The sequence below is a fragment of the Triturus cristatus genome, chromosome 2_2 (genome assembly GCF_964204655.1).
Source record: "Triturus cristatus chromosome 2_2, aTriCri1.1, whole genome shotgun sequence".
Classification (NCBI taxonomy): Eukaryota; Metazoa; Chordata; class Amphibia; order Caudata; family Salamandridae; genus Triturus; species Triturus cristatus.
Genome location: NC_140582.1, coordinates 998,067,908 through 998,080,371, shown reverse-complemented (window position 1 = coordinate 998,080,371; position 12,464 = coordinate 998,067,908). Strand labels below are relative to the sequence as shown.

Genomic DNA, 12,464 nt, shown 5'->3' with positions numbered 1-12,464 from the left:
TGAGGGACTACATGCAGGGATGGGCAAAGGTACCAAAAGAAGCTTTGGCAAAGATGCTCAAATGAGCCCTGTTCCCTTCCTCTCCTCTCTCTTTCCACCCATTCATTCTACATCCTTATCACTCTTCTCTATCTTTGAGCACTTTCTCTCCATTTCTCTTTTTTCCTCGCTCGCTTTCACTCTCTTAAAGTCCCATTTGCCTGTTGAAATTAACCATGGGGAGCTGGGGGAAGTGGCACCCACCGCAGCATTCAATGGGTCTAGCCCATGAGGAAATGCCCGATAGAATAAAACACCAGCCCTGCCCGCTCTTGAGTAATTGTTTTGACTTTAGGTATCATATGGGCTATTTGGTCAGATATTTAAATACCCCAGATTCATGCATTTTATTGCTCAGTCATTGACATTTAGATACAAAAGGTGACCTCTAGCAGAAAAACAATTTATCACCTTGTTTGCATATAGAAATTCTGCCAACAATGTGACTAACTATGTTGAAAGAAAGGGAAAATAAGAGACTAAATAATAACTGTTGGAGCCTGTCTTGTAATTTCATGCTCGATAAACAAAGTGAATGGTTTTGCCTTTTGTTGGATTTTCTAACAGAAGGTAGGGACATAGTAAGACTATATCTAACACAAATAAACATTCTTGTACTCAGTGCGATAGTTCACTGGAAATCCTTACCTTTATTAGGACCTACTTGCTTCAGTGAGAAGTTATGTTTGGATAGATGTGGGTTTAGACCTATCCAAATTCACATATAAAAAACTAACATACCACAGTGTCCAACATTCATATTTACCTTGAATACAAACCCCTCTGGGCAGGTGTGGTCATATTTGTAAACTTTGTAGACTACAAGGAACACCACACACGTCAGGAATGCCAGGGCAAACAGCACCAAAACAGTTACCTGTAAACATAAGATAAATAATATCTATGTTAAAAGACAATTAAACATCACAAGTAATTGCTGTAAATATATGTGTCTTCATGCATGTGGGCAGGAGCAAAATATGCAGTTGAATTTGACTGGACCACACAAGCCGGATCTTAAACCTTCCCATAGCCTTGATATTCTTTTTCAGATCTATTCATAAAATAAAATGACCAAGGTAGGGTCTCCCACATTTTAAACTAATTTCCCAGACAATGTCAGGTGCCCTGTAGCTGTAATTGAAATGTAAAAGAAGCTCCTCTACCCTACCTCAAGAAATCCTCGGCTAGTATACAATTCCTAGTAAATACTACAGAATGGGAAAAATAAAAAAAGCAAAGCTCAATGACTGCTCTCCTCCAATTAGCTGTGCATTCCACTGTTTTCACTCTGGGCTGATATAGGGCAGGCTCGAATGATCTCTACCTGGGAGTCAGAACATGGTCATAGGTGTTCTCTGAAAACTCTAGCGGTATTTTCCTCTTTGTGTAGTCTTTGGTCGTCATATCAGCAGGCCCTAGAGATCTTTGCCACATGTACTGTAATTGTACTGTAACTGCGTTTATGTTGAGTTTACTTCCCCTGATACCGTTCAGCACCCTGCTCCGAACCCCAAGGTTAGTGGTCATGCCAGGATTATTGGTCATTGTTTGTTATTAAGATAAGTCTTTTGCACTCAAGCAAATATCCATTGTTCACTTGCTTCTTTGTGGTAGATCAAAGTAATAGGAGTGTGGTGGGATCATTAGTAAGGAAGGTGTATGTGATTTCATGCAGATGGTTGGTAGGCTTAATAGATCGGCCATAGGAGATAAGGTAGTGTTAAGCTGCAGGGTTATCAAAGGAAAGATTATAATCCTTTAAATGATTTGAGGGCAATTTGAACAAATATATTTAAGCAAGGCAAACATGTATGTGACTTAGAGAAGGCTGTGATCCGACAGAGGGAGCATGCAGAGGATGGAAAGAAAGGAGAGAACTAAAGGAGAAAAGGTGAGGTGTAAAGATCAGGTTTTTCTTGCCAGCTTTTAGGAATATAGAGGACAGGTTTTGAGATAGCATGCAATTTGAGAATGTAAGCTAGTTGAAAGAAACAACATTATGTGCATGAGTACTATGTTAACTACAGTCATTGCCACTGGAGTATGGCTAACAGTCTGTCTATTTCACTGCCTTAGTGAAGCTATAGCTCAGGGGGTGACATTTTATAGTAGTGGCAGGACACCAACACTGAAAGGAGATTCTGCAAATGCTAGAGTGCATGCCTACTGATCTTCTGTCTCACATTTGGCTCACAGTATTGTTAGACCTGACACCCTTGGGTTTGTAGTCCCCCAAGCCTTTTGCCTTCACTCCTCCTGTTTTGTGAATTTGTTTTGGTTGTGCACTTTACCATTGTGAACCAGTGCTAAAGTGCTAGTGATCACTCCTGTAAAAATTGAAAAATTGGCTTACACCCAATTGAAATATGTAATGTACTAGTATGGCCTTAGTAATGTGGTTACCATATGCACAGGGCTGGGAAGTGAAATGCTACTAGAGGGCCTGTAGCACTTCTTGTGCCACCCAATTAAGCAGCCCTTTAAAACATGTCTCAGGACTGACACTGCAGTTTATGTGCAGTTTTAAACTGCCATTTCGACCTGGCAAAGTAAAACTTTTTAACACATATAAGTCACCCCAAGTGTAGGCCCTATACAGCCTTTTGGGGAATATGTGTTGTATTTAAAAAGTTGGTATTTTGCTTCAAGTTTTACATGTCCTGAATGTGAAAAAATGTCAAATTCGTTTTTCAGTATGGCAAGGTTTACCTCTCTTATGGCATAACATTGGGTTAGCTTATTACATTTAATAAGTGATAACCTTTTTTGCGGAAAAGGTAGGAATGTTATGTTTGGTGTCTGGTGATTTGTAATTTAAAACCCTCTTTAATGGTAAAGTTAGATTTTAAGTCACAAGGACTGAAAATGCCACTTTTAGACAGTTGGAATTTTCTTGTCCAACCCATTTGGTCACTGCAGCCTGTTTCCTGGGTACCATGACTATTAGTAGATAGCTGTTGGTTTTTGTTTACTCTTTCCAGACAGCCACACAATAGAGGGTTTGGGTAGTGGCAGGATGTGCCATCTTGATTTTACAAGAGGGAGGTGCTGTCACCTGTCATACTTGCACTTCAGAGACACTGCCTCAGCTCACACACAAAGGACTTCATAGTAGACTGTTGTGCCTGCAGATAGACTAGGACCTGGGTAGTGAGGAAGGCTATTCCAGGCACTTTTACAGGGGAACGATTTCAGAAGTTTCTTCCACTTTAAAGTGGGCAAAAGGTATGAAAAGAAGACCCTCAGATCCACTCTTCAGTACCTTCCTGGATCCGTGCATGCCCTGCTGCTAGGGGACTACCCTACTGCTTGCGGCTAGCTCTGCTGTCTGAGGAGGAAGACTGGACCTGCATCCTTTATACCAGACTGAAGTGACCCCAAGGGTCAGCTGACTGACCTCCTGTTTGGGGCTACGGAGACACAACAAGCTCCTGCAACTGCTGAGCTGACCTGCTGCCTATTACTGGACTGAACCTGCAACTGGACCTGCCTGAGCCCCGCTGGCCTCTTCTGGACTGAGTTACTGATCCCAAAGAGGTGCCTCCCAGGCCCTTGACCCTTGGTGTGGCATCAGTTGAGTTCCTCATAAAAGAAAAGGAAAAATCCTAATGGGCTCTTTGCAAATGGACAAGTTTGCGCTAAAGTCTTGCAGCACTCGTCAACCACCAATGCAAATCTCCGGTGAAACCGACTCTTAGCACTACAGCGACCACCAGCAATGACAGGCAATGGAAGATCTGCACTTCATGCAACAGCATTTACAGCTTATGGTGACCGACAATGCAAAGCACCAGCAACAAAGTTACGCGACATCCGACTGGATCATTGTGCTACAGTGCTAAATGTCCACAATGTCCGACCTGCTCTTCATGCTACAGTTACATCCATCCACAATGCTCTTCCCACTCCTCATGGCCTTGTACACTGTGAACTCATTGCGCTGGACTTTAGAAGATAACTTTTCAGCAGGACTAACCTGGTCCCTGTATCCGCTCTATGCTCCATTGTGGAAAGCCTGAACTTGTGACTTGTACCCGGTCTCACCCGATCAGATAACCGCAAGTGTCGCTTTGTGCTTTTAAGCTCTATATGTTCCTTAAACCTTTGAAATGGCATATCACCAGTTCTAATGATTGGATTTTTGTAGTTTTGGTGTCAAACAATGTATTAACTTTTACTCCAATTTTCTAGATTGGTGTGGGATTTTTCTTGTGTTCTTACTTTATTGTTGCTTGTGTGCAGCATAACTACTTTACACACTGCCTCTAAGTAAATCATGACTGCGTTTGTGACAAGCTACAAGAGAATTAATCATAGGTTAGTTTAGTGACTTTTGTGGTTCGCCCTGACAAGGTGGCTTTTATTCGAGGAGGGCTCACATCCCCCTTAATCAACAACCCGATACCTCACAAGTATTATAAAGGATAGTGGAATCCTCTGGTTTGATATGTGGGAGTAATTGTGTTTTTTGAATGGCTCGGGAGCTCCTCTGAGCAAATGACAGACACATGTAAATAACAACATTGTAAAGAAAAAGAGAGAGGAGCTGTCTGAGAATCCATGATATTCTAGCATTGCAGTAAACATGCAGATTACATGGGCCACATATTCTGTATCTGACATCATTAAATATGTGCCTTTTTCAATAAACACCAATGTATACCTTTGTATCTGGGTTCATGCTGTATAAATCCCAATGCTTACTTTCATGCATAAAATATATATTTGAATGCACAGGAGTAGGGATGAGTGAGGCAAAGGTGTGGAATGACTGAGGCATGGATGTTTATGTTCATTTGTATGTGCTTGAATAGCACACGTTATCTAATCTAATTGTTTCTATGTCCTTGACAAACTTAGAATAACTTGCCAAGGACTTGAGTGGTGAGTCAAACAGATGATATAGTTGCATAAATGACATATTTTCCAAAGTGCATTGTAACACTAGATGTATAGTCATAACAATACAGAAGTCACCAAAAATACAAGGTAAAGCAGTTTCAGTGGTAGCAAGGGGACACACATGTTATAGGAAGTGAGGGGTTAAGGAAGAACAATTTGAAAAGATGTGGTTCATGAGAAATAAAGTGGCATGAAAAGCCACTCAATACTTATTCAACAAAACAATATTTTACAGATACTATTGAACCATGGATATTTTAGCCATATGGCTTGCTTAAGTTGGACATCCTTTAGTTTGTATGCACAAAGAGTAGATCATAACTTCTTTAATCCTTCGAAGAGCCCCAACTAGGAGCCAGAACGTGGTCAGACATGCTAGTTGGAAAACCTAAAGTTCTTTTTCCTCATACTCATGGTGCAGGATTGGCCATTTATACCACATACATAGCAAAAGTAGTGTTCTCTTTCTATAAACACCTACAGTTTTGTGTGTGAAATTTTGTCAGCTTGTGCAAAGGTTTCTTTCACACTTGTGGGTTATACCCATGAGTGCAGAGTTTATACTAATGAGTGCAACTCTTTCTCTACTCTTCAACTGCAACCAGATGTCATAAGAACCTATCAAAAACGAAAACACTGCAGTTACTCTGTAGAACCACAAGCTCTGAAGCACTATGATGCCACGTTCTCTTTCTACACATACTCAGTGTTGCAAAAGACGCATGTTGTTGAAAAGTTAAGCCCACTGCACTAACTGACCATTATGTGGCAGAAGGGTGAGTCAGAAACAGTGCTACATGTTGCCAGCTTCACGTTTAGGTGAATCAAATTTTCTCAGATCTAGTCACAATTAAGAAAACATATGTCTCGAATAACAGGGTCATAGTTCTGCTTATCTCCTATAATTATATTTTCAGAAGGATCATGGTTGAATAATCCCTGGAAAGGGCTAGTAACTTTCATGGCTACTGCCATGTGTTGCCGGGCCCTTCACTTCACCATTAGGCTATAGTCCAAATCAAATCACAGTAAAAAGGCCGCTTCACAAAGGTGTTTTGCAGTGCATCAAGTAGTACTTCTGTAGAACTCTTTCATGTCCATGTAAGGGCTTCAGAAAATGGGCCCCAAAATGCCTAAAATAACAATTGAATGGGAATATTTAAGGAATATTAATGTACATTTGTTAAAATTAAAAAGGGCTGTGCCCTCTTGGCACTTTTACCAATATCTAGTTGGATGTTTCTGGGCAAATTCATAAAGGCATGCTAGGGTATTTAAACACATACTTCCTGTACTTTAAAATGTTTCTTTGAATTGGCCCCAAAGTCCTAAATAGACATTACTTCATATTAGATCGTTGTTTGTAGGTAGAAGTGTTTCTCAAACTCTATCCTGAATTATTACTGCTTGTAAATGTGTGGGCTGCATTTCCTTTCACATGATAGATACCACACATTATTGCATGTTTGGAATCATGGCCTGGAAAGTCTTCTAGCTACAAAGAACCAACAAATGGGCATTGTGTCTGTTACAAGTAAGCCATGCAGTTTTGGTATTTGGAAGGGACATGTACAACATGCAAGTCACCGTTGGAACATCCATGAGATCCTGGGAATGCATAATTGGTCACTATCCTTCGACATCATTACTTAACATCACTTGATGCAGTTGTACCATATATGAACATGTATTGAACCCCTTCTGATAAAATATCAAAGAAAGTCTTCATGCAGATCTGTCCCAAGTCTGCTAATTACTCAAAATACAAACATTGCAGGCAATACTCCAAACATTTAGGAGCGACTATTGTCTTCAATTTAAAGAAAGTTAAATATAAACTGCAAGAAAATTATTTTTATGAATCAGAAAGCAGAAGCAGTCTTGCTGATTTGTTGCATTCACTTGCAGTCTGCTCAACTAATTTCCTTATCTACATTGTCACTCCCTCCACTTTGAAATCGGATCTACTGCTCACCTTCCAACACACACACAGACACCTTCTCCACCAAATCACCCATCTACTCCAAGCTGTCCTCTGTCTCACCCCATATGCTTGATCATCCCATCCTCTTTTGCTTTAGATCAACTCTCTTCCTCATCCATAGGTATCCTAGCTGTGTCTCCTATTTTACACTCCTTTTAGTTGTAAAATGAAAAGCAAAGGTAAAGTCAATAGTTAAAGCCAAGGTGGTGTGATAGTTATTTTTTATTACAAGCACATACCACAATTATAACAAACACTTGTAAATGAAATAGGCGTTGCCAATAAAATTATTATTATTTTTTTTGTTGTTGTACATTTTAGCTTGGTGAGCCGACATCAATGTATTTAGGCTGATTGAGACCAAATGAAGTGTCCCGGAGACAGTTCCAGATAGTGTAAACTTGACCCGCATGTGTTGGAGTTCTTTACAAGAGCATCAATTACATCACGTAAGGACACATTCATTTTAGGTGTATTTTCAAGGGAAGGGGAGAGTAAGCTCTATAAGTACTCAGAACAACATAGCATATACAAGTGATTATTTTTATACACCCACCCACGGAGTACCAAAGTTGTGCCTTTGGCATTCTTTGGCAGAGCAAACAGCACAGTCTTCACTGTGCAATATAACACCCCCGCATCTCACCACCTGGAATTAGCTGTATATAGGGTGCATAACACAATAATACTGTTGCTTCACATATAAGTATACTCTGAATAACCATAACTGAATGCGTTGTATCTTGGGGGAGAGATGTACGGGGGTACATGTGAGTGCTTTAGATCTCCCTAAATGCCTTTTCTGTATTGGGGGTCTGTGTAGAAGCCCATCGTAGGGGAGTCTGTGTCCCCTATGATGACAGACGTGCGCCAAGCATGCACTGATATACTAGGCAGATGGAAGTGGTAAACAACTGTCTGCACTACAGGTACTGTGGTGGTCAGTGACCACTGATTGTTCCCTCAATTCCAGAAAAGTTCTTACAATCATTACTGGTGAAAGGTGCCAAGTTACCACTGCAGACAGAAGGTAAGACATTACTACTAACAACGTCAAGAAACATGTTGACCACAAATGGTAAAATGATGCTCACCACTTTTGATGAAAGGGATACTCCCACTGCAGAGTGTTCTTGTTCACCAGCAATCATAGGTGAGGGCCCCACCCTTGGTAAGTAACCCTTAATAACTGGAAGTAGCCATCACTCATGTTAAACATGCTCATCTATCCCAGAAAATACTGGCTCTCACTTACCAGCAATGTTGAAAGCTGTGCCCGCAGTGAATCACTGCCACATCTTTCACGTTATCGAAGTAATAAGCGCAGGGTTAAAACCACCAGACACCATTCTATGATGGAGCGAGGCTAAGATTAAATAAAAGAGTAATGGAGCGGCTGTTGGTGAGTTATACAGTGCAAGCTGTTTTGGCTTAAAGTTAAAATTAAAAGCCCTATGAAGTGGTCAGCACTGGTCGAGTAAAGGGGTATAACCACCAGATACCATGCTATTATAGAGTGCGGCTAGGATTAAATAAACAAAGGAGCATATGAGCCAAGAATATCATCTTAGCAAATGAACAGCGCTGGTTTATTTAAGAAGGGCGACTAGACCGGCCAAGGAGTGGGAGGAGGGCACGGGCACAGATGGTGTGGGTTAAATGTTTGTCCTTCTTCTTTAACAATGGGTGCTGTGTATGAGAGGCTCGGAAAAAGGGTGTGTCTAAATATGTTTAGTTTCGGCTGCTAGTGAATTAAGATTAGTGCTTGAAGTAGGTCTATGGGAGTAGTAGGCGGTGTGGATAATGCACAGAGCCTGCTGACAAACAGCTGAAAGAGCTACCAACAGGAAATGCACAGAGGGTATGAGAGATGTAAATGACAGAAGGGCGGGCCCATGGTTCATTGACGTAAATGTTGAGAGTGCCCAACGATAAAAGACAAGAGGAAAATGGCCACAAGCAACACAGGTGGGTGGGGAGGAAGGTTTGGGCAAGACCATGGATGTTAGGAGGCAGACCAGAAAAGCACAGACAGTGGGGAGGGCGGACGGACTGCAGACAACTACACTATTAGAAAGTATGTGTCTGAAAGTAAAACAAGTAGGTTTGAATTGCATGCAGCCTTATCCTAATAAAAGAAGTTCCACGCACCAAAGCGGAGGAGAATGAGTACCTGGGCCACTGGACACTGATAAGAGAAACACACAAGAAACAACAGGAAATATAACCCTATTGCCAATAGCAACAGAAGAAAAGTAAAGTGGCAAGCACACGGACCAATAAGAAGTGAAGGTAGGATGTAAGCCCCTTTTAAAATGTATTTAATACCATAGATTGTACAAGCACAGTGTAAGAGTTGTGCAGGCCAAACCTAAAAAATGAAACAAAGCATGCTGCCACCGAAACATGGTAGATAAAGGCTTGCTATATCAATTTAAAATTATAAAAATATTAATCACCCCTTAATAGAACAGTTCGGTTGGTTTCCATCATGCAAATATACTTTGATAGCTATAGAAAACCTTCTGATTTTATGCGCATCACAGAAAAATTAGATTTTTATTGGCACAAAGAAATTATGCCATTATATTTGATACACTCTAACCTCAAATCATAGTTTAAAATACAAAAATGGAGAAAAGAGATGAAGAATAGATTTCTAAAAAAAACATTGGCACTTCTTTTTAAGAGGATTTACACATGTGATTATGGCGTATGCCTTCACTAACAGAGGGTCAATAGCAGAAGTGGGCTGACCCTTTTCCCCATGTTGTATGTTGTGGCTTGTACAGGCAAAATGTAAATGCCAATTCAACAAAAGAATGGATGAAGAGTGTTGACAAAAAGCTGGAGTGTGTGTATTCATTAATTTATAGCATTATATGATGCTAGTCAAATGCTAAAGCTGTTTCTAGGCCAGGCCTAATCAGAGTTTTTTATTTAGGTGCAAGTTAAACTAGAAAAGTATTCATTAGAGTCCTTTACATCCAATAATTTTTATGAATATGAATAAAGGATAAAAGAGGTCAGCTGGTCTAGAAATTTCTTAAACATGTTATGAGCCAAAGGCAGGCAGCAGCCATAATGGTGTGGCAAGAGGGGAGTTGACATCACAGAGTCTCAGTACTGCTACCTGCAGCTTTAGTCAAGGTGCATTTTGCAGGTCATACTATCTTATGAGGAAATAAGGGAAGCACTGACATTCTTTATAGAAGTTAGCCCTACTTAGGGTCATTGCAACTTTAAGCACACAATCCTATCCTAAGGTGTTCATCTGCCTATGCCAGTGCATAATGAAACTTGTAAATTGGTTTATCATATCACTGTTAGGAGGACGGCACTGGCATCTATTGTAATGCAAAATAGAGAACACATTTGCCATTAGAATCAGCATATAAGCCATCTTTCCAACATGCAGGAAAATCCCAATTTGGTGAAAACTCTTGTTGGCACCTAGATAATGACTGTTAAAGGAGCGCTGATAAGTCACCCCATTGGTGTTTTTATGTATGATTTTCACTAGGCTATACCAGGCCCAATTCCTGTGGCCAAACAACACACCTATTGCTACAAGATCAGATTTTGATCCGGTTTTGATGGGCGGTTTCCTGATCTTTTGGACTTAGAGGTAGGGAACTGATTAGAAAATATAGCAAGCACAGCTGAGCTAATGGAATGTTGACATTTCGGGTGCACAAACTGATCATTATGCTTATTAAGGCAAACAATGCTCACGATATGCCCCCTGGAGATTTAACCTTCTCTTTGAACCCTGCTTTTGTTCCTGCTAGATTATGATGTTTAAATATTCAGTATCTTTGGATTGTTTTTCGACCCTGCCTCCTACATCCCAGATTCTCCTCAAAGACTGTGGAATTTCAGCCTGGTGGATGGCATTACAATAAAGGTTTCAAGTGATTTTCACTTAAAACAAAATATTCATATTTTAGGCAAAGAGACCACTAGTATAATGTAGTTTATTTACCTTAATTTAATTCTAAATGCTGAAACGTTAATCGCCTCAAATAATTAGATGGAAACAGCAGTCATTTCACTAGTGAATCTAAATCCCCTCAGAGAGTGTCAATACAGACAAACTGCAAGAGTCCTTATGGAAAAATAGATTAGAGTCCCTTGTCTATTTGTAAATAATGCTTTGAATTTCTGTTAATGTGGAGGCTTGCTTGGGTCCTGAAAGAACCTCTCATTCACTGAGATACAAGTCTAACTAGGTGCATTTTCATGCCAAGTAAATAAACGAAAATGACCTAATGTGTTTCTTCCTGTTCCTTTTGTTTTGGACTTTAGGATTTTTTATACTTTACTGTGAACAAGGTTGAGTCAAACCTGTCCTGTTAAATGGTGTTTCTTTATCATCTTAGTGCACCCATGCCCTGGTGTGTCTGGCCAGAATTGCTGTCAGGATCTCAAGCTGAAAATGGCAAAACTAAAATATTAATAACCATGGCATTATAAGGAAACAGTAAAAGTGCAAACCACCCGCACTGTGCAATCAGCATCAGTCAGGGTATTGAAAATCTGGATATTTTTCACAATTCAAAAACGGTATCATGCAGTTTAGAAAGCAGTGCTGGGCACAGAAAGATATGCTGCAGCATGGTTGCACAAGAATAAATATTAAGTAGTTCTTAATTTGAATCCCTAAAACTGTGGCAGTATATATTGTCAAACTTGAATTCTGAATTGACTTACAACAATGAACTCTACACATACTTATCGTACTTCTTTATGCACAACGTGAGATTATGGAACATTGTGCGCCTGATGTCAGGCTTGTCACTAGAGCACCTTATGCCAATTAATAATTCAGCCTAAGCCATCTGTCAGCCAGAGCCTCAGGGAGACTCAAGCATTACAGCGAAGCAGGAGAAGGGCTATGATGGAAAGCAAGACAAGGCTCATTAGTCACAAGGCTGTCCTCACCTATGTTGGATTTTCTACTGTATGTAGTTCTATGTCCGTTTCCATTATCTATGTTGCACTACACTAAATCAAGCGATCGAATTAACATCTCCTATCAATAGCATGCTAGATATTGTTTGCTATGAATGACTCTGGAAGAAAGACTTAGCACTAGTGTCCAATGCTGGCGACATTGTCCATTTCTCAGGGCGTTCCATTATGTTTGGTTGGACTGTTCACATATCAGGCCATGTTGGGATGACATTCTGGCTGCAGTGATAGACATCCTTAGGTACTCCATCACCTCCGACATTTGTTCTATACTACTGGGGTTTATGTCCTGGTCCTGAAGAACCAGATAAACATGGATAGACGATTAATGTGGAATCGGCAAGGAAAGGGAAATTTACTTGGACAGTTTTATGGAAGTGTGAAGAACTCCCTTCTGGAACAACCTAGAAATGGGACACTTGCTGAAGGTGGTAAAGGGTTAATATAAACATTTTGAGATGGTTTAGGGTCCACTGTTGCCAACCGGCAAAATGGCCAGTATAGCCTGCCCCTTAGGTGGAATTTGTTCTTATCCTGATTAGGGTGCAGATGATGTTTTTTT

At 40.4% G+C, this 12,464-nt stretch overlaps 1 protein-coding gene across 2 annotated transcripts in view; it reads right to left on the bottom strand.

The window, feature by feature from the left end:
- The window catches only part of NSG1 (neuronal vesicle trafficking associated 1), an 83,845-nt gene that overhangs the window by 31,508 nt on the left and 39,873 nt on the right, over positions 1–12,464 (bottom strand). For both annotated transcript variants that reach the window (XM_085642431.1, XM_085642430.1), the window contains exon 4: positions 806–916. In XM_085642431.1, the coding sequence (XP_085498557.1) occupies positions 806–916 (111 nt within the window). The remainder of the gene's footprint in view (positions 1–805; positions 917–12,464) is intronic.